Source organism: Populus trichocarpa, chromosome 13 (assembly GCF_000002775.5).
Source record: "Populus trichocarpa isolate Nisqually-1 chromosome 13, P.trichocarpa_v4.1, whole genome shotgun sequence".
Classification (NCBI taxonomy): Eukaryota; Viridiplantae; Streptophyta; class Magnoliopsida; order Malpighiales; family Salicaceae; genus Populus; species Populus trichocarpa.
Window position 1 is genome coordinate 7026086 of NC_037297.2, and position 21388 is coordinate 7047473.

Here is a 21388-nt window from a genome sequence, read left to right on the forward strand (position 1 = left end):
GATGTTAATCTTACAGCTCTGATACCATGTAAGGTTTTGTAAACCAATAATTATCAACCACACCTTGCACATGGCGTTGGAATATTATTATATAGGAAAATGTTTACAACAGAAGGTGAGAGTAATAAGGAAGTAGCTGTTACAGGATATACACTATACTATAATTAGGAGTAATCAGTTCCTAGATAGACGTATATAATTAACTGTAATACAATCAGATGGCATGATCTTCTCCTGAATGCTTGGAAAGATTGGCATGATCTTCTCCAGAAGATCATGGGATTGTGTTAGCGTCAATATGGTGCACCGAAGCTGGCACGTAATTGCTAGTGAAGCGAGCCATGAGAAAAGGGTCCTCGCTCCTGACGGCGTCTCCATGTCCCGTGCCCCAAAGAATACAGTGACAGAAGGAGGTGTCTGAGAAATCTCAAAGCTGTATCTTGACTAGCAATGGTGCCTTGTCCAGAATGTTGATGTTCACTGTCGCACCAAAAGTGAGACCATTGCATTGTCAATGAGCAACATCCCACAACTTTAAAATTGGTCTACATACTGTAAAGAAGCAAGCAAGGTGGGTAACAAGGCACAGCCTAATTGAAAGCCAAGGGTTAACTTGTTAGATATGAAAATGCATGGCCCTGATAAGCTGGAATTACCAAACCCACTACAGAGCCACAAGAGATGTTCGGCTAGAGACAATAATTGCTTGTATTGATAAAACGTACAAACGATCATTTGGGCCCAATTCTGCGATCTTGTCGCCGGTTATGGATAAATTGTTTTTACAAGTGGTGATGACAATGTGAAAAATCTTATAAAATAAGTTCTTTGGTTGTATACGATATTCTTTAATACTTAAATTAGCAAATATAGTGGAATTGAAGATGGTTTTTTTCTTTGAACATACTCAGAAAGTAGATGAAGACTAGTAAAGCCCTTAGTGTTGAGAAGAAAAGATAAAGTTATTAGAAAAAGGAGAGAGGAGAGAAATAATTTATTTGGTTCCAGTCCAACCACATAAAAAATTTACCTTGGTGTCAATGAATTATCTTTAGAGAGAGGAGTTAATTGAAAATGATTTTTTTTCTTTGAACATACTACAGAAAATAGATCAAGACTAGTAAAGTTGATTTTTATTTGGTTGGACTCAAGTTTTTAGAGTGATTAAAGAGTGCTTTGATATTAGAAATAAGTTTATTAAGGTTCTTATGATGTTTTCATGAGAAAATAAGTTTAAAATTGAATTTTTAAAGCTATAGAAAACTCAAACCCCACATCAAATGTGTCAGAATTTAAACTAAAAGATGACACATGATCCGCTGTGGATTGCTATAGAAATTAACCTGGATTCCTTGACTAGTAAAGAAACTAAATTAAAATGTTATACCTTTGTTTCATTTACTGTGATATAGAAATAGTTGCACTGTGTATTGCTATAAGACAACTGTTTTTATCCCTTATTTTTTATTGTTTTGGAAACATTTATGTGGCCTTTTTGTTCAAGATCCCTTAACAATTTGTTTTTCCCTTTTTTTATTTTGTGAATAAAATTCTTTTTAAGTTGATTTATTAAAATAATATTTATGAATCCAATTAAGTTATTTTTAAGAGAATTAGAGATTTTTATGATAATATTAGCAATTTCTTTAAGAATAATTATGTATTAACTTAAAATATATAAGTTTTAAAATAATATGCTAGTTAATATTGAATGAGAATAAAAAATCTATTTTTTATATAATTTTTTTAAATTTATTATTTCTAAATTTATTTATATAGGTGTGTAAAAATAATTGATTCATATTTATTTTTTATTTTTTAATTAAAACATGCATTGATGATCATAATAAATTTTGACTTAAAAACCAACTTTTTCATAGCAAAAGTTGTTAAAGAAACCTCATTTTCCCGACTCTTGACAATGTTAAAATCATCCATAATCGAGTACCGGAATTAAAATTAGGAACAGGTGAATACGTTATATAATGGAGAAAATTCATAGCATTTTTATTCGAGTTTATTTAATTTAGTAGGCCAAACACAGTTCAGCTCATTTGAGTGCAATCGGTCATCGATCTCTTTCATAGCACTCAAACGACTCAGAAGCAGATACAAAATCCCATCACTCACAAGCCAGACGTGGCGTAGGAATTGACTCAATGAACTTGGCTGCGGCAAGGAAAGCATTGTAGGAGGCCAAGTAGCCAGCAGGCGAAAATCCTGGATTTGCTTCACCTGCTACATTGGAAGCACCTCGGATCACGATGAATGGCTTTTCATTTGATAAAGATGTCTGCAAATCAAAGGACCAATAAATTTTAGCTAGTTAGCCGAGCACATGAACTAGAGAAAACTTTTCTGAGTTCAATGAAATTATTCCTTCTTACTAACCCAAGCTACAGCAGCGCTTTCTTGATCGGCAGTTGAGACGTTAAAAACTTTGTGAAGGAAATCTCCATATGCTTTATTTTTAATGTAAGAATCAGAACTAGAGCCGTTAGTTCCAAACACAATCTTAGGCTTGGAAGGTAGGCAAACTCCATCGTAGCATTGTCTCAACTCCAAATCCTGCATATCACAGAAATTATTCAAGCGTATGTAATACAGTGTGTCTATTGATAAAGAAGAAGGATCAAAATTAGATTGACAAACCTGAAGCACTTGAGTGGCAGCACTATACCAGGATGTGGTGCTGGGAAACCAGAAAACATCCTGCGGTGATTGTCCTTTAGAGAACAATTTTATTGTATCATAGTCTACGCTAGCCAACAAGTTCTCTCCGTTCACTGGATAATTAAACTCGCCAAAGTTCAGCGTCCCTTCATCTGACCCGAATTTCTGCGCCATTGTAAAAATTAAAGCTGGTTACGTATAAGATGTGTGTGTCTTATAATTAACATACAACTTAAACCCAGAAAATTAAATTAAATTTCTTTCAAGTCATCCAAATATATAGGGTAGTTATATATTTTTTTTTCATGGAAAATGCTCCATGGTAAATTCCAGAACCAAATATTATGTCCTCGATCACCATTGTTCACAGAGTGTGTGTGTGTGTGTGTGTCTATATATATATATATATATATATAAAATTACCTTCCAATTCCAAGCTCCTGTGAAAGCAACAGCAAGCGGCACGGAAACATCACCTGGCACTATACTTTCTTTATCAAGGCTCCCAGCACTACCAAAGTGAATAATTCCATGAATACGGAATCTATTCAAGAGGATTTGCACAGCAATGGCAGCATTTACCTAAGTTTGGTTGCAGTTAGCAATGGACAGCAACAGTGTAATATATTGAATATTTAAATAGTGCAATGAAGAAACAAAGATAATTATAAAGAATCGAGGAATCTTACAGAATTTCCCCCGATCTTAACATATACAATAAAACGAGCATTAAGTGTCCCAATGTGGAACCTTCTCCCCGCAATGTCAACATAAGGCGTTTCAGCATCAGGTGTGAAGAGACCAGAGTCTTGAAGGGCCTTTTCGTTGGTATCAGAAGTTAAGACAAGACCTAAACGAGTGAAATCAATTTTGCAATTGTTTGTCTCAGCAACAGGGTTTCTCAAACTCATTTGGAAGGACTGCTGAGCCAAAACCAGCAGCCCAACCACCATCACTACCACGTTAACGCTCGACATTCTAGAAATCCGAGGCGAGAGAGACGTTGTTTAGAGCAATGCAAGTGTTTTGTGGTATTCTGGTGTTGCTCATGTGACTTTATATAGAGATCATCTAGCGAAACGGCCAATTTCTTTTTCTTTTTTTTTTTAATATATTGTTGACATGAAATATTAAATCTTTCATATCCATTCATTTCTTAAGGATCCTATCACCTCAAAAAAAAAAAAAAAAAAAAAAAAAAAAAAAAAAAAAAGTGGCAAAACTTGAAAGTGAGACGTTAAGCTAGAATTCAAGTGAAGACAACTTTTTAATGTAATTACTTGAAAGCCCTTCCACTACCACAAATTCGGCGAAAACCAACGGAATTACCAGCATAATTTTTTCATCGGTAATTTTTACCGATGGAAATAATTCCATCTCAACATCTGTCGGTATATACCGACAGAAAATATCCGTTGGCGATACGGTTGGTCTATACCGACGGAATAAGTTCGTCGGTATATACCGACCGTATCACCGACAGATTATATAGTTTTTTGGAATGTTGCAACGGTGTGATGACGTGGATTTTTTTGTAGACGCTTATACCGACGGAATGACTGAGGCATTCAAACCTGGATCTCCGTACAGTGACGTGACACATTCACCGGTGGAATCACCGACGGGTATACCGACAGAAGGTGTACCTCGGTGATTCCATCGGTAAAAGTCAATATATACCCTCTGCCGACACTCTCTTCCTCTATTTCTCCTTTTTCTTCCCCTTCTTCTTCCCCATCCCACCTCTCCCCTCCCAAACTACAGCCAACCACCCATCCCATCTCTCCCCCTCTTCTCAACACAAGCACTCAAGTTTCTTATACTTTTGTACGTGGTCACAACATCCGTTCTTGTGGATTTTATCATTTTTTTTAAGTAAATATATCCTTTCTAGTTTTAACATTTAATTGTGAATTTTATTGCTTTTTTAGTATATGTATTTTGTTAACGTATGTACTTGTTTGATTGTTATTTGTCAAAGAAACTTGTATTAAGAATGTATAATTTTGTAGTTGTTATAGTTTGTTTTAGATTTTGTTAAATTATATTTGTTTGTAAATTGTTGAAACTTTGTTTGAATTACACCGAATTAGATGTGTTGTGATGAAATAAATAATAGTTTGTTTAACGGGTCCGTTTTAATTGTTATCAATTCTATTGCGAAGTTGTGATTTCCGTAAATTTATATATGTATAAATTTGTATGGACGTTGATAGTTGATAGTTGATAATTGATAATGAATATTTAACACAAGTTTTTAGTTTGTTGGATAATGTCGGGGTAAACCAATATTTTTGTTATGTTTATTTACGTAACGTAGTTAATTAATACATGTTGTCGTCATAATTTTATAGAGGTTCGATAGAAGTCATGGATGATCGTTCATGGATGTATCGGGACTCACCCCAAGGATTGCGGAGGATGAATTATTGTAACGGGGCTCAGGGTTTTATTAATTTCACAACATTTATCCTGAGGAATTTTACTGATGGCGGTATTAGGTGTCCATGCAGGAAGTGTAAAAATAAAAATTTTCTGCATCAAGATGTTGTAACGATGCATCTTCTAACCAAAGGGTTCATGGAGGATTACCTGTGTTGGTATGCACACGGAGAACTATTTGTTCCTAATGAGAGCATGGTAGAAAGGGTGGTTGGGTCAACTTCTAGTGCTGGCAACATGCATGAAGTTGGAAATGACAACAGTAATCCTTACAGGAATATGGTTATTGATGCAATGAGAATGAGTGAAGGTAATGTCAGAGAATGCCCAATCGTAGAAAAAGAACCTAATGCAGATGCAGCAAGGTTTTTTGATCTATTGAAAGATTCTAACAAACCATTATGGGATGGCTACACGAACCACAAAAAATTATCGGTCATAACACATGTGTTCACCATCAAGTTAGATCACGCGTTGAGTGAGGCCGGTTATGACAAGATTATCGAATGGGCGAGAAGCATTTAACTTGAGGGGAACAGGCTGAAAGAGAACTTATATGTTGCCAAGTCCATGATGAAACCCCTCGGTTTAGGATACCAGAAAATTGACATGTGCCCTAACTTCTGCATGTTATACTACCTTGAAAATACTGAGTTGACCGAGTGCATGACATGTGGGCATTCCCGTTACAAACCCAGAACTGGCAGCGGAAAGACTCTCGTAGCATATAAAAAGCTTAGATACTTCCCAATCACACCTAAACTGCAAAGGTTATTCATGTCACCAAGGACCGCTGAGCACATGACATGACACCAATCACATCATACGGTTGATGGAGTGATGGTGCATCATTTTAACGGCAAAGCATGGAAACACTTTAACAGTGTGCATCCCCACTTTTCAGCTGAATCAATGAACGTGCGTCTTGGGTTGTGTACAAACGGATTCAACCTATTCGAGTCATTTGCTGCTCCTTATTCTTGTTGGTCGGTCATACTGATGGTTTATAACTTGCCACCGGGGATGTGTTTGAGGTCGAAGTTCATGTTTTTATCTATGGTCATACCAGGTACGAGCAATCTGGGGCGGAATATAGATGTTTGTCTTCGATCGTTGATTGATGAGTTGACGCAGCTGTGGTCCTCTAGAGCTTTGACTTATGATATCTTGAGGAAACATAATTTTATTATGAGAGCGGCTTTGTTATAGACTATCAATGATTTCCCAGCTTATGGAATGATTTCTGGTTGGAGCATGCATGGAAAACTAGCATGTCCATACTATATGGAGAACAACAAAGCATTCACGCTAACAAACGGGGGTAAAGCTTTTTTTTTTACTGTCACCGTCATTTCATGCCACCGAATCACAGGTACAGAAAGAAAAAAATGATTTCTTTGTTCGCAGAGTTGAAAAGGATGTTGCACCCCCTCGTCTTTCTGGTGAAGAATTGCATGATGTTGTGTCAGAGTACGGTGACATTGTGTTTGGTCTCCAATCAGGTAAGCAGAAGTTTCCTAGTTTTGGTTTGACCCATAATTAGGTGAAGCGAAGTATCTTTTGGGTGCTTTCTTATTGGAATACCAATCTTCTCCACCATAACCTTGATGTCATGCACATTGAAAAGAACATGTTTGAGAACATTTTCAACACCGTCATGGATGTGAAGGGGAAGACAAAGGACAACATCAAGGCTAGATTGGATGTAGCGTTGTTCTGTAACTGTAAAAATATGGAGTTGGTTTGTGATGGGTCACGGGTCGCAAAACCAAGAGCAAACTTCGTGTTAGAGAAAAACGCACAACTACTAGTCTACAAATGGCTTAAGAGTCTGCGTTTCCCCGATGGACATGCCTCGAACATATCAAGTTGGTTAATACGGAGGAATGTAGATTATTTGGAATGAAGAGTTATGACTGCCATGTGTTTATGCAAACACTCATCCCATTAGCTTTTCGTGATTTGTTGCCAAAAGGGATATGGGATGCACTCACGGAGATCAGTCATTTCTTCAGAGATATATGCTCCAGCAAGTTGAATGTTGATCACATTGAAAGGCTTGAAATGAATATCTTCGAGACAATATGCAAACTTGAGATGATATTCCCTCCATTATGTTTTGACTCAATGGAGCATCTACTCGTACATTTACCGTTTAAGGTAAAAGTTGGAGGACCAGTCCAGTACAGATGGATGTATCCATTCGAGAGGTTAGATATTACAGTTGCTATGTAATTCATAATTAAACGTTTCTTAATTTTTTTTAATTGATAATTTTTTATTAATTCTATATATGCAGGTACTTGTTCAATCTTAAAAAAAGAGTTAAGAACAAGGTGCATGTTGAGGCGTCAATATGTGAGGCTATATTGTTGAGGAGATCTCAACATTTATCTCATACTATTTCGAACCTCATTTGAGAACGATGATCAATCGTGTTCCACGGCATGATGATGGTGGTGAAGTGTCTTCAAGTGGGAACTTGTCAATATTCTCCAATCCTGGACAACCCACACCTAAAAATGCCGTAAGGGGAAGATATTTTTCTGAAATAGAGTTCAGACAAGCACACAATTATGTCCTATTTAACTACGATGAACTGAGACCTTTTATTAAGCAAGTAGATGTTCGACTTAAACCTTGTCAAGAGTGTACTATTTATACATTGTGATACCATAAACTCATATAATTTGGAACAACCTTGCAGGCAACATCGACGATACTTAGTGTCCAATAACTCACAGCTGACCGAATCCTAGATCTTTCAATTACAAGATGAACAATTTGCCACGTGGTTTAGAACACATGTAAGTCCTATCACAAACTCATTATCTCTTGCAATGTAATTAACTGTACGTCAATATTACAGAATATCCGTTCATTGATTATTGTTGTATTTGATATACAAGGTTTATCAAATGGGAGGTAGTGCTGCTATTTCACTGTCTTTACTAAGCCTGGGCCCTGAAAGAAAAGTTAAGTGCTATAACATGTATTTTGTCAATGGATATGTCTTTCATACTGAAGAATACGGGCATGGAAGAAAGACGACAGCGGTGTTTGTATTAAGGGATCGACTTCTAGTGAGTTTGAAGTTGACTACTACGGTAGATTGGAAGAGGTCATAGCGAGCAGAAAATAGTGTTTTTATTCAAATGCTATTGGTATGACATAACTGACAGAGGAATCAGAGTAGATCCTCACTATGGTCTCGTTGAAATCAACTCAAAAGCTAGACACCGCAACGTAAACGATGTCTTTGTTTTCGCAAAGCAGCGCCAATAAGTTTATTACACATAGACCCATTCCTTTAGAAATGATCGATCAAGAGTTGATTGGTTATCTGTTTTAAAAACCAAACCCAGGAAAATCCAATGCACGCGTGCTCTGACGCACAATTACCGATGGATTTGCTGACGGACGTCGAAAAATATGGAGGGATTTTCGAACTTTTGGTGCGAACATCAATTAAAATTAAATACCGATGGAAATTACCGACAGAATTTAATCCAGCCCAAAAAAATATTATTCTATTTTTCGTTGGTAATTCCGCCGGAAAAATTATTGTATAAAACCCTCCCCCCCTTCATGATTCATTTTTGCTCCGCTCCTCATTTCATCTTCTCTTCTCTTCTCCTCTCTGTTTGTATTAAGTTTTTGCAAGAGTTTTTATTGTTTTGTTGGTAGTTTTCAACATATTAAAAGGTATGTATTCTTCTTTCTTTATCTTTGTATTTTTTTACTTTTTTTTATTTTAATTATGTTTATTTGTGTAGTGTTCTTTGTTTTGTGTATTGTTTGTGGATAAAATCTTGAAATCAACATACTATTAAGGTAACATTTTTCATTCCTAAATTTATTTTGAATTTATGTAGTGTTCTTTAGTTTTTTCTTTTAATTTGTTAAATTTATTTTATTGTTTGTATTGCCATAATACCTTGAAATTTTTGTTAAATTTGAATTGTTATTGTTGAATTTACCTTTAAAATGTTAATTGAAATATAGAATTAAATTTAATTTGTTTATCTTAATTTTATGATATTATTGTTTGTTATGTTTTTTTATTATTTTGATTAATTTTAATTGTTATTTATGAATTTGTATTGATGTTAGTTGAAAATATATAGATGTTGAATTTCTATAAATGTTAGGTTGTATTGAGTTGATTTTGCAATATTTGTGTAATTATCAATATTTATAGGTATGAAAACTGTGGGTAGTCTCTAATATAGGGGAGGTGCTGACGAATATTTTTAAATAATTGAATTTAATTATTTCATTATTCATATAAATTTGTGTAGATGTGTTGAATGAAAATTTAATTATTTAATTATTTGTATTGTAATAATTATTTGATAATTTTATTCTATTATTGATTGTTATGTTTTTTTATTATTTCCATCAATTTTAATTGTCATTTATGCATTTCTATAGATGTTAGTTGAAAATATATAGATGTTTAATTTCTATAGATGTTAGGTTGTATATAAGATAATCCAATGGAGTCAATTGGGTTGTGGTTTTTGTAAAGATTTGCAGGTTTGAAAACTGTGGGTAGTCTCCAGTATAGGGAAGATGCTGCTGAATTTTTTTAAATAATCAAAGTTAATTATGTAATTATTCATATAAATTTGTGTAGATGCGTAGAATGAAATCTACAGCACGTTGTCAGCAGATGGTTGCAGCTAGTTCTTCTAGCAGCGAGGAGGATGTATCCTTAGGTGCTGATTACGGCGAGGAAGTTGCGCCAACTTGTGATGCTGCCTTTTCTAGCGCAGTTTCACAGCGCAGAGGCGGTGTATCTTCACAGCGGGGTCAATTCACCAGCAAGTACCAGGCACAATGGAAGGATGACCTTTCAATGTCAGTTTGTTTAGGTTTTAGTTTTTTTATATACTTATAACATAATTTATGAATAACTAATTAATATTTTATTAATTTTATTTAATTTCAGGTTCACAAAAATTGAGGCTGCCCGAACAATAACATCGGCGTTTAAATCGTCGATGGAGATTCCATTGTTTCAATGGAGTCAGGTTTCCAGACATCCTGAGTGGAGACCTAATATCGATGCATGGTTTCGACGATTTCAGGTAGGTGTTAACTTTTAATTTCCAGGTTATTTTTAATAAATTATTTTTATAATTTTATATCTTGTACTATTTTTATTTTAAATGAATTATTTATATACACAACATAAATTTGAGTGGGACAACGCAAACAACAATGTTCTGAGGAGGGTATGGGAGAATCACGCGGCAACTAGGTAACATCGAAAATAATATTTATTTTTGTTTTATAATTTTATGTTCTAAATTCTAATTTGTTACTATGGAAGTAGGTTGCATGATTTTTGGTACGATACAAAAAAAAAAGCAAAAAGATATGCGAGGGATAACGGTCTTGAAGGATGGAATGAGGTGGCGGTTTGGCAGGAATTCAAATCGTTATTCATCTCGAGGGATGTATGAACGACATATATTGAGCACGTGACGTCTGAGCGGTTCACACGACGCTAACATTCCGGTGCCGACAACCGGAACCGGCAAATTCATGGTTCGGTGACCACACACACCAGCGGCTCCGTCCTGTTCAGCGCACTGGATGGTAAGATTAATTTAAATGAAATATATCGTTAATTAATTTGTTGTTGCATATAAATATATTTAACTTGCAACCTTTTTTTTCCTTACATGCTATGTCTCTTGGACGTGAGCCGAGTCCAATGGATTTGTTTGTCTCATGCACGTGCGGAGTCAAGACCGCCAAAAGGGGGTGCAGCAGTTCGTGGAAAACCGTGCTCAGCATTTCGTGGTATGTTTGTTCAATCATTTTATTTCGTAACTTATTATTTTCTTGAATTGAATATGATGATTTAAAAAAAAAAATCAGGAGACCTATAATAGCCGGTTGAGGGAAAGATATGGGGACGATCCTTCGACCTATCCGGATTTTGATCTGGATTTGTGGATGGAGGTTGGATCATTTGGTGGACCCGATAAAAATCGGGTCTACGGACTCTCCAACAATACGGCCAAAAACTTGCGGTCGGCCCGTAATGTCTCAACCGTTGGGAGCTCTCCATCAGTATTGAGCACCCAGTCTGAGGAGTTCGTGGCCTTGAAACAACAATATAAACGACTCTCGACAGATTATGATCAGCTCCGTCAAATGGTCATGGAGATGAGATCAAGGATGAATGATGATATATGTGCAACCCCTTCTTAGCCACACGGTCCCAGGAACAACCAGCCTCCTCCTCCAGCTTCTCCGTTATTCTAGTTTAATTTTGTTTTTGAAACACATTAAATTTATAATGAATATTTGGATGAATATTATTGAACATTATTTCTTTATTTTTTATGTTGAATACAATTTTATTTGGTTATTTAGTTTTTTTACTATTAATAAATAATTTTTTTAAAAATATTTTAAATATATACCGACGGATTTCCAGACGAAACCAGGCCGTCGATATTTTACCGAGAGTTGCAAAACAATTACCACCCATGCCACAATTACCGCCGGATACATTCCGTCGGTGATTACCATTACTATTGCCGACGGATATATTCTGTCAGTATTTGACAGAGAGTTTTGAGATATTTACCACCCATGCCATAATCACCGACGGATATTCTGTCGGTGATTACCATTGAAAAGATAGACGGAATTATTCCATCAGTAAAGTTCTCGAGGGAAATTTTTTTTTGGCGCGCTTCGCCGTCTATAATACCGTCGGTGTTTGGTTTTTTTTATTATCGACAAAAATAGCGACAGAATGAGAAATTACCGACGGACGGATTCCGTCGGTAAAATATTTACCGACGGTCAGCGTGCCTCACACCGACGGAATGAATCCGTCGGTAAAACTGTTTAATGGTGTAGTGTTCATTATGCATGGTATGGAGCAATTATGGGTGCACTGCTCTTTCCATGATCATGCAAGATACTAACAATCATGAAATAAGTTAAACATCTTCTTCGTCATGTTGTAACATTTTTTAGCAATAGAAGTTGATGCATGTTGAAGCTAAATATAATAATTACAAAAAAAACATATTTTTATTCGCGAAAAGGACATGTAGATATGAGTTACAAATTCATAAGCTTATCCTCTCTAAATAATAATAATGAAATTTATCATCTTAGAAGGTTTATAAAGTTTTAAATAAGTCAGAAACCCTACCATAAGTAGGAATCAAAAATAAAAATATGAAATTACAAAGGAAAAAAACATAAAATCCAAACATAACCTAAAATCTGAAAATAACAAGGAAAAATCACAAAAACTATCAAAACCAGAGGTGATCTCGACGAGATTTTTGATATCTGAAGATCCGATGGTCCGTATAGCAATATAGTATTATTATATGAAAAACAACCTCTGAAAACTCCTATAAAATTTTGACCATAATCCAACGGCCGAATAAAAAGTCTAACCCTTTTGAGCTGTTATCCTAGTCTGGTGTGATCAGACCTCTTTTTAGACCTAAACCTATCTCATCGATCCATAAATGCATCTACTATGCCACTCGCATGATCTATTTAGGGCAAATTCTCATCTAGTTGTGGTAAACCTGCACCTAACTACTCAAAATTACATGTTAGCTTGACTGCATCAGAAGTGTTTTGTAAAGAACTTGCTTTCAAAGCAGATATATTATCTTAGAAAAGCAAGTTGAAATCAATTATAAGGGAAGCATGTATTCTTATATTTCCCTTATAATTTGCTGAAAGGATGCTCACCTTATAAGCAAGCCAAATCCTAAATAACAAAACTTCACCGCCAGACAATTGAAAAACATCGATGAAATATTCTTTTGGTGAGTAAACTTTATTTTTTCAGCCATTTACATTGTTGATGGACTTACCGATGGAAACACGTTGTTGAAATTTTTTTTGTCGGGGATTTGCTATCCATTGGCATTTATGTTGGTAATTTGTAATGCCAACGAAACATTGGTGCCAAAAAATAAAATGCACCAACCAACTTTCATCAGTCATTGTGTCACTAAATAAATTATTGATGAAATGTTTTATCGCCTATTCCATCAGCAATATTTAGTTTTTTCCAATGAAATAGGCGACGATATTGGTGACATAATGTCCATCGCTAATTCCATTGAAAAACTTTATGATGAAATAGTACCTATATTTCTGATGGAATCATTGATGGACAAAAACATTTGTTAGTGATTATGTTTGAAGTTTAATATATATATATATATATATATTTTTAGTTATGTAGTTGTTAATTTGAAAAACAAAAAAAATCACAATAAAACCAAACACTACCAATTTTATTGAGCATCAATTTTTTTTTATTTCAATATTCATTAAAAAATAATTTGACAACAGTACATACATTGCTACACAGATGAAGGTGGAGTTTAAGGGGGGAAATCCTGATTAAAAGGATTGGAATGAGGAGTGGGATAATATAAAGCCATGTATTCCCGCTACCACAATCTTTAGATTTACTGACAGAATTTTCCATTGGTATTTGTACTATCATTTCGTTGGTAATTAATTTACCAACGAAATCACCGACAAAAATGCTCTGTCGGTGAATCTTTCGTCGGTAATTTTTTGATCATTCGTAATAAAAAAATATTATTACCGATGGATTTACTGACAGAAAAGGCGTGCAAAAAAAAATTATTCGCTTCATTCCGTTGGTATTTCCCTCGGAAAAATACCGTATGTAATTCCGTCGGTAATTATTTAAAAATATTTTTTAAAAAAATCCATTTTACAAAACTATAAAATAATTAAATTAATATAAATCAACACTCTATAATACTCAAAACGCTTGGAAAAAAGAAGAAGAAAATCATATGAAAAAGTTTAGGGATTCTAGGCTTTTTATTGGGCGTTTTACCGACGGATAATTAAATATTAATATTTTTAATCATTCCGTCGGTGATTCCATAAGTAATAATTAATTTAAATTTTCAATTTAATAAAAAATTTTCAGAAACCGCCAAATATCACTGACAACTTTTAAATCCGGCGGTGATTTCGTCTATCATATTTACTTTAAAATTTTAATTTAATCAAAATTTTTCAGAAAAGCGCCAAATAACACCGACGACTTTTCAATCCGTCGGTGATTTTGTCTATAAAGAACAGTAATTAACAGTGCAATTGGGAAGTGAACAGTTCCAGAGCTCTCTGGAAAATACCGACGGAATTTTCCGTTGGTGATTCTCTTTGTAATTGTCATGATGAACAATGTTCATAGTTTACCAACGAATTTACCGATGGATTTTACCGACGGAATAAATTCTGTCGGTAATTCCGTTGGTAAAAATGGCACGTCATTGTTTTTTTGCTTTGTTGTAATTATTTTTTTCCCGCCGTAATTCCCTCGGTAAATATCGAGAGAATATTTCCATCGGTAAAATTCGTCGGCAATTTACCAACAAAAATATTATCTCGGTATTTCTGTTTGTATTTATCGATTTTCTGGTAGTGTCCATCATTTTCTCTCAATTCCTTCTATTTTGTTCTTCTAATTTTGCTACTCGTTCCTCAGCCTGTCATAAGACCCTTGCTTGAAATTCTAACATCGACTAACTTGGGTTAGACTATTATGTGTCTAGAGTTGAAGCAGTACAACATGATGTTATTTCTCTAGTTGATGCCATATGCATCTTATAAACTCGATTCTTATCTGGTCTATTAATTGCTCTCTAACTTCCAACCCACAATTGAGGATTGTGAGTAGGATGTGTGGAAATGTCTCCTACATGTTTTTCAAACATTATAGTATTATATGTTTCCTACAAAACAAAAGTCAATTATAATTAAAAGAATTATAAAATTACAAGAATTTATTTATTTTTTTAAAAAAAAACTTACAAATGAATGCCTTAGCTCTGCTATCCACTAATTTCTTCACCCTTTTCCCCTATCCGACACTTTTATTATATAAGTTTTCTTACATAACTCCATTGGAGTATAGGCTCAAGCCTAAACTATTGTTCCAAAAAAATAAATATAAATAATTATTTGCCTAATCAACTCATTCCTAACAAAAGGATTAGTTGCTCGAGGAATGAAATAAAATAAGCCAAAATTTTAATTCGATTATTAAGAGCAAAAATGGATCTAACTAGGGAAGCAAGAAAGCTAAGCTAGATATGGACACTAAATGTCAGGAACCGAGTTGTTTTGCTTGGACACATGAAAACAAGTTGATAAACTTTTGTAAATGTTCATGAAACCAAGAAGATAATAGTGCTCCAACTATTAGTGAATATCTTGAGAAACATAATACATTTATTTTTGTAACATTAATTTTGGTTTTAACATATTAAATTATGATTTAATGTTTTATACTACCTTTAATTTAGTTCAAGCCTTGAATGTTAGCATAACATAAAGGTTTAAACTTAACAAAGTACTTTTAAAACGTGAACTTAAACAAATTAATGTTTACATGCGAAATAGGGAAATGTAATAGAAATAGGGAACATAAGGTTTCTAGCTAGCTTCTAAAACTAATAGAACAATTAATGTTGTCGAATTTTTCTAGGTTACGAAGAGTCACTCTCTTGATTTTGAAAATTATAATTAAAATAAAAACTATTTGTAATTAATTAAAGGATCTATTTATTATAATTCTACTATAAATATAAGTGTTCACGAGATAATATATCACCACCTTTTTCTTTAAATTGTCAATCTTAATTCTTAGGTTCGCTTTGGTGATCTAGAGGTATATTTTCCTTGAATCTTTAAACAAATTCAAAATGGTGGAGGACAAATAATATTTTCATTGAACGCTTTGGTGATTTATTTACATTAAAGCTTCTTGTTCAATCCCATATTCCCCATATATAAATAAATTCATAATAGAAATGAAATATAATATATTATAATAATTAATTAGTTATTATATAAGCTTTTAAAACAATAAAAAAAGTAAAAATATGGGTGAGAATTATAATAGAAAGAATAAAAAACAGAACATTTTTTTTAATATATAAAATGGATTTATTTTTTCAAATTTTAGAGAGAAAAAAAGTTCATCTAATAAAAAACATTTTTTGTTGATTTATTTTTGAAAACAAATCACCAAACATAGTGACCAACCAATAACTTGTCCTTAAACCAAACATGTTCTGTAAATATTTTATTAAGATTTACAGGTTAAATAATGCAAAAGAAATATTCACGTGAGTGAAACCCTAAGTTAGTATATCAATTTTATAATCTGATCATGATATAAAAGATAACCTCGTGAAAAATAAACTAAATAAAATTATAAAATTCAATCATTAAATAACCTAATATTAAAGGGTAGAATTGAAAAAAATATTAATTAAAAAAAGAAATAAAAAAAATTGAGTCAGCTTGGATTAACCCGTTATCCCTGGGACTATAGACATAAGATTGAGATAATCTTATTGGTGATACCGAGAGAGGGAAAGTGCTGCCTTTGAGATTGGGTGAAGAAATCCAAAATTAAGGACCAAACTGAAAAAATAGTCGTGAATGCAGGGTTTGAAATTGATCAAATTAAAAAATAAAAGCACGAACATCAAGTTCTAAGAAATCTAATGTTAAATAATGAAATTGAAAAAAAAATCAATTTTAAAAATAAACTTATAAAAACAAGTCAACTCGTGTTAACCTTTTAAACCTGTGATCTTGGTTATGAGATCAGAACTAACCTCATACAAAGCAAACCCTAAAAAATAACTAATCAAAATTCTTAATCATCTAAATGTTAAGAGATAAAATATAAAAAAATACAATAAATAAATTCTCCAAAACAAAATAAATAAAAATTAAAAAAATAAGGATCAAATTTGATATAAAAATTAAATAAAACTGAATGACAAGGGGTGAAATTGAAGAAAGAATCAATAATAATAAAAATAATAAAAAAAAATAAAGACCGCATTGAAAACAAAAAAAAATAAATTAAATGATACATTTATATTTTAACAAAGGAAAAATAAAAAAAAGAGAGTGAAGAAAAAAAAACACATCTAGAAACGCTACCATTAACTTGCAAATCATCATTGAAAAGAAAACATAAGATATTTCAAACATCATCCCAAAAAACAGCAATACTGATATTATATAATGGATTTTTTGAAAAGAACATTTTACCTAATATTATTAAAAAAAAATTCAATTATATTATTGTGGTGAATAATACCATGCAATTATGAATTCTTCATGTGTTTTTTTTTTTTTTTGTAATTTATAAATTAAGAATTTGAAGATGTAGGTCATAGATTTTTGTACTGTGTATAACACTATCTTATCCACAATCCACGTGGCACCCATATGAACCCTTTATTCGTTTTCCATTAAATGCGTGATATATATTGTCTGAACTAAGGAATCTTTTCCATGCCTTCCAAAGACTTTTTTTTAAAAAAAAAAACAGTTAAAGTAATGAACGAGAGTCTAACACCTGTTTGTTCATGGGATAATGTGACTCGTTATTTCTCCTACACTAAACACACGTTTTATAAATAGTTGATGAAGACGACAGAATAGGCCTGCGCTGCCCAGCTTATCAATTATCAAGGACAGCGCCCTAAATAATTTTTTTTTAAAGTTCGCACTGTTTCAAAAAAATCAGTAAAATAATACCATTAGAAATTTTATTTTTGAATAAAATAACATTATTTTGTGGTTGAGAATAACGATTTTTACAAAGTCGCAATTGAAAATAGTGATTTCTAAATAAAATTGTTAAACTTGCTATTCTCTACAAGGTTTTGGAAATCCTTTTGAAAACATTTAAATTTTTTTTTTATTTTAAATTAATATATTTTTAATGTTTTCAAATTATTTTGATATGCTAATGTCAAAAATAATTTTTAAAAAATAAAAAAAATATGATTTTAATGTGTTTTGGAATGAAAAGCACTTTGAAAAGCAACCGCTGCCACATTTTCAAACACTCTCGTATTAAACATGTTATTTTTCCAAAGGTTTTTCTAATGGTTAATAAGAGAAAGGAAGTAGTGTTTCATTTAAGAGTTAATTCCTAATTTCTTATACTGGACTATTTTAGACTCTTGTTTTGACCTTAATTTTTAGAAAAAGCTAAAATAGATAGAGGTTATACTATGCAGAATTCATTGTACATACACTCATAAATCACTTAGTGATTTTTTTCATTTTGGTTATCAAATTATTTTCTCATTGATTATGTCTTTTTGTTGCAAAATTGATAGTGAATTGCTTCTGATTTATTAATCAATAGCAAAATTCAAAGAAAAAAGACAATAGTGAAAAATGCAAATATTGATTTTGACCAAAAAACTAGTCGATCCTAGTATAAACGGGTTTGATAAGGGGAGCTCTATTGTGGTGTTGAAGCAGGAGATTTTTCTTAAATATACAATCTTATGTTAATGAGAATAAATTTTGATATGACTGTTGGATCGAGCTAAAATTTTGCTAGGAAATTCTAGAGGTTTTGTTTCCTATAAGGTTAAAATGTCGCAGCAATCAAAGATTGGAAAGAGCTTCCGATAATACTCAATATTTTCTATATTTTCATTGTTGATTTAAGATTTTTTTTTTTTGTTTATGATTCTTTTATTATTTTTCTAGGTTTGTTTAGGCCTTTTTTTCTAGTATAAATAAAGTTATTTAATTACTTGTATTTGAGGAGACTACTTGAAAAGAAAATGTTCATGAATAAAATTTTGAATTAAGGATTTTGAGTGATCCATTTTTAGCATAATTTTATGCTCCTATGTTTGCTATCTTTCTTGTGTTACTTTTATCTATATCAGTTGGTATCAGAGCCCAACGATCCCAGGTTTTTGCTTTATATGTGTTGCAATCCCATGTTATTTTATTTATTATGTGCTACTAAATAATTGTGGCTAGAAGAGGTTGCGGAGCAAGACATGTTCAAATAAATTAAAGAGGATGAGGAGATTCCTCATGTAGAGAGAAATATTCAAGAGCTGGTGATAGAAAATATGAAGAGACTAATTACAAAATTAACATTTCAACCGGAGATAATAATCATGCAGAGGAAAGTTAAATAATTATCTTATCGATTAGCAGAGATGAAAAAAAAATATCGGAGGATCATGAGAAGAGTGATCACGAATCCATAACTAGTTTTAAAAACTCATTTCAAAAGCATGAGTAAAGGAGACAACTCTTTTAATTTTTTTTTTATCAGAACGAGTATTATGAAGATTTCAATAATCCTATTTGTGATGAGGTAAATGTGGACTGACATTGCCCATCATTGTATGATGTTTATTTTGATGATGATGATCATAATATTGATGATGATATCATAAATAATAACATAAATGGTAGTGATGATATCATTGATGCCCTCCTTATTGATTACTTAGAAGTTGAGTGCAAAAAAAAAAAAGGAAGGTGCTCAAAATAATTATTGATTTAGACCATGTTGATCATTTTAATTACAAGTTTATTATTATCACAAAGGTATATGCATTCAATCGATTATTGATGTTTCGAAACTAATTTCAAATTCCTTTTTAGTTTAATTCAATCGATTATTCATTCTGTATACTTTATCGCATCATTCTAATTAGCTATCAATTAAAATAAAAACTCTTAGAATGAAATAACAGTAATGAACTATCATGGATTTTATTAGACGTTGAAAGGAAGAAAGATTTCTGGAAGAGGGGAAACAGTAGCGGCGAACTACGCATTCGGACCGCTCGAAGATGATGTAATTATAAAACATAGGCTACTCACCCGCACCACCACTACAAGGGGTGAACCCCCGCTGAAGAAACTTCAGAAGAAGTTTGCTTCGTATGTTTCCGAGATCGAGAAGGATGAGGATAATTACAATGACTGTGTCAAACTTTCTAAAGCTTTTTTACAGGAATTGTCTACTTTCGAGATTCCATTACTCAAGAGCAAAGCTGTTATTGATTCTAATGTAAGAGAGAAGGAGAATTTTAATGAGTTGAAGGATGACATAAATAGGCAGATTTTGCAGGCACAGGCTGATATTGAAGATTTAAAGAAGCAGCTTGAGGAGAGCAAAATTGAAAGGCAGCATAAGGAGGAATGTGAGGCGATAAGGAAATTGATCGCCACGCAGCCTCCAAGGTCACTTATGCAGAAGGTGATAACGGATTTGGAGAAAGAAATTGCTGCTTTGGAGGCAGAAAATACAGCCAGTTCTAGGTTACTGGAACTTCGAAAGAAACAATTCGTTCTCTTGTTGCCTCCAAGGTCACTTTTACTTTGTTACTTTCAACCTGTTTCGTATGGAGATAGAAAACTTGTATTGGTAGTTTAACCTTGGGTTTTAAGCGCAGTTTCAGGTGCCAATCCATGTCTTTTCAATGCGTTGTTCGTGCATCTGTGTTATCAAATTGATAAATGTTTCTTCGCATATTTTGGTCAATCAGGCAATGAAGTAATAGAGTGCTTCTAAATTCTGTTGCTGCTTGCTTGATCACTTGCCGCATTAGATTGAATGCACATGTCCAGTGTACTCATTTATTTTACTCATCTTTTGTTTAACATTTCAACAGGTGGATGAGTTACAGAACACTATAGAGGAAGATGAGAAGAATTTGATTGAGGAGATGAGAGTGGCAACAGAAGAGCAGAAGAACGGAATGGAGGATGCTGGTGGGGTCTCGGAAGCCATGGCTGTTGATTAGGAGTGACATGTTCCATGAGAGAACTCGTGTTTAGTGAATGTACTATTGAAATTTTTTAGCTGAGCCTCTTCTTCTTATGATTTATTCTATTTGAGCATGTGCACTTTCAAAAGTTTTGCAGTCGAGTTCTGTAGTCTAAATCTATTTAATTAGTCATGGAAAATGATTTACAACAATCTTATTAAAAGACGACTCCACGCAAACTTATAGAATAGGTAATAATCGGTAAATGAGATGATAACATTACAGGTGTGTGTGCTTTGAGAATTTTTATAATTGAGGGTATCAAAATTTATTCCTTTTCAAACAGATATCATCGCAAGGGAAATTTGAAGAGGAAGGGAAATTTGAAGAGGTGGCATGTATACTATGAAAATTTTGTTGAGTTGTTGTTTAAGTGATGAGTTGACAATTATGACAAAATATTAAGTGATAATGTGGGCAAGTTACTGATGATGTGACACTAATGATATGGAAAAATAATAGTTTTGGAGAGAAATTTCTCTACCTTTTTTGTTGTTTTTAATTTTAACAATTAAGATTATTTACCTTTTATATATTTTCATATATTTGGTTCATGTCATAAATTTACATGGAAAAATTACCCTAAT

The 21388-nt window shown here is 32.9% G+C and overlaps 2 protein-coding genes across 2 annotated transcripts; one reads left to right on the forward strand and one right to left on the reverse strand.

Moving 5' to 3' along the window:
- Window positions 1-1986: 1986 nt before the first annotated feature.
- Window positions 1987-3706, reverse strand: LOC112323873 (bark storage protein A). The gene is made up of 5 exons (XM_024583777.2): window positions 3363-3706; window positions 3097-3255; window positions 2653-2838; window positions 2392-2568; window positions 1987-2293 (listed from the first exon to the last, which is right to left on the reverse strand). The coding sequence occupies exons 1-5, from the start codon at window positions 3648-3650 to the stop codon at window positions 2123-2125; spliced, it is 981 nt and encodes a 326-aa protein (XP_024439545.1). The 5' UTR covers window positions 3651-3706; the 3' UTR covers window positions 1987-2122.
- A 522-nt stretch (window positions 3707-4228) lies between these two features.
- Window positions 4229-20889, forward strand: LOC18104189 (THO complex subunit 7A). Its single transcript, XM_052446511.1, has 3 exons — window positions 4229-4315; window positions 19748-20332; window positions 20640-20889. Exons 1-3 carry the CDS (start codon window positions 4229-4231, stop codon window positions 20775-20777), a joined length of 810 nt encoding a protein of 269 aa, XP_052302471.1. The 3' UTR covers window positions 20778-20889.
- The last annotated feature ends 499 nt before the right edge of the window (window positions 20890-21388 follow it).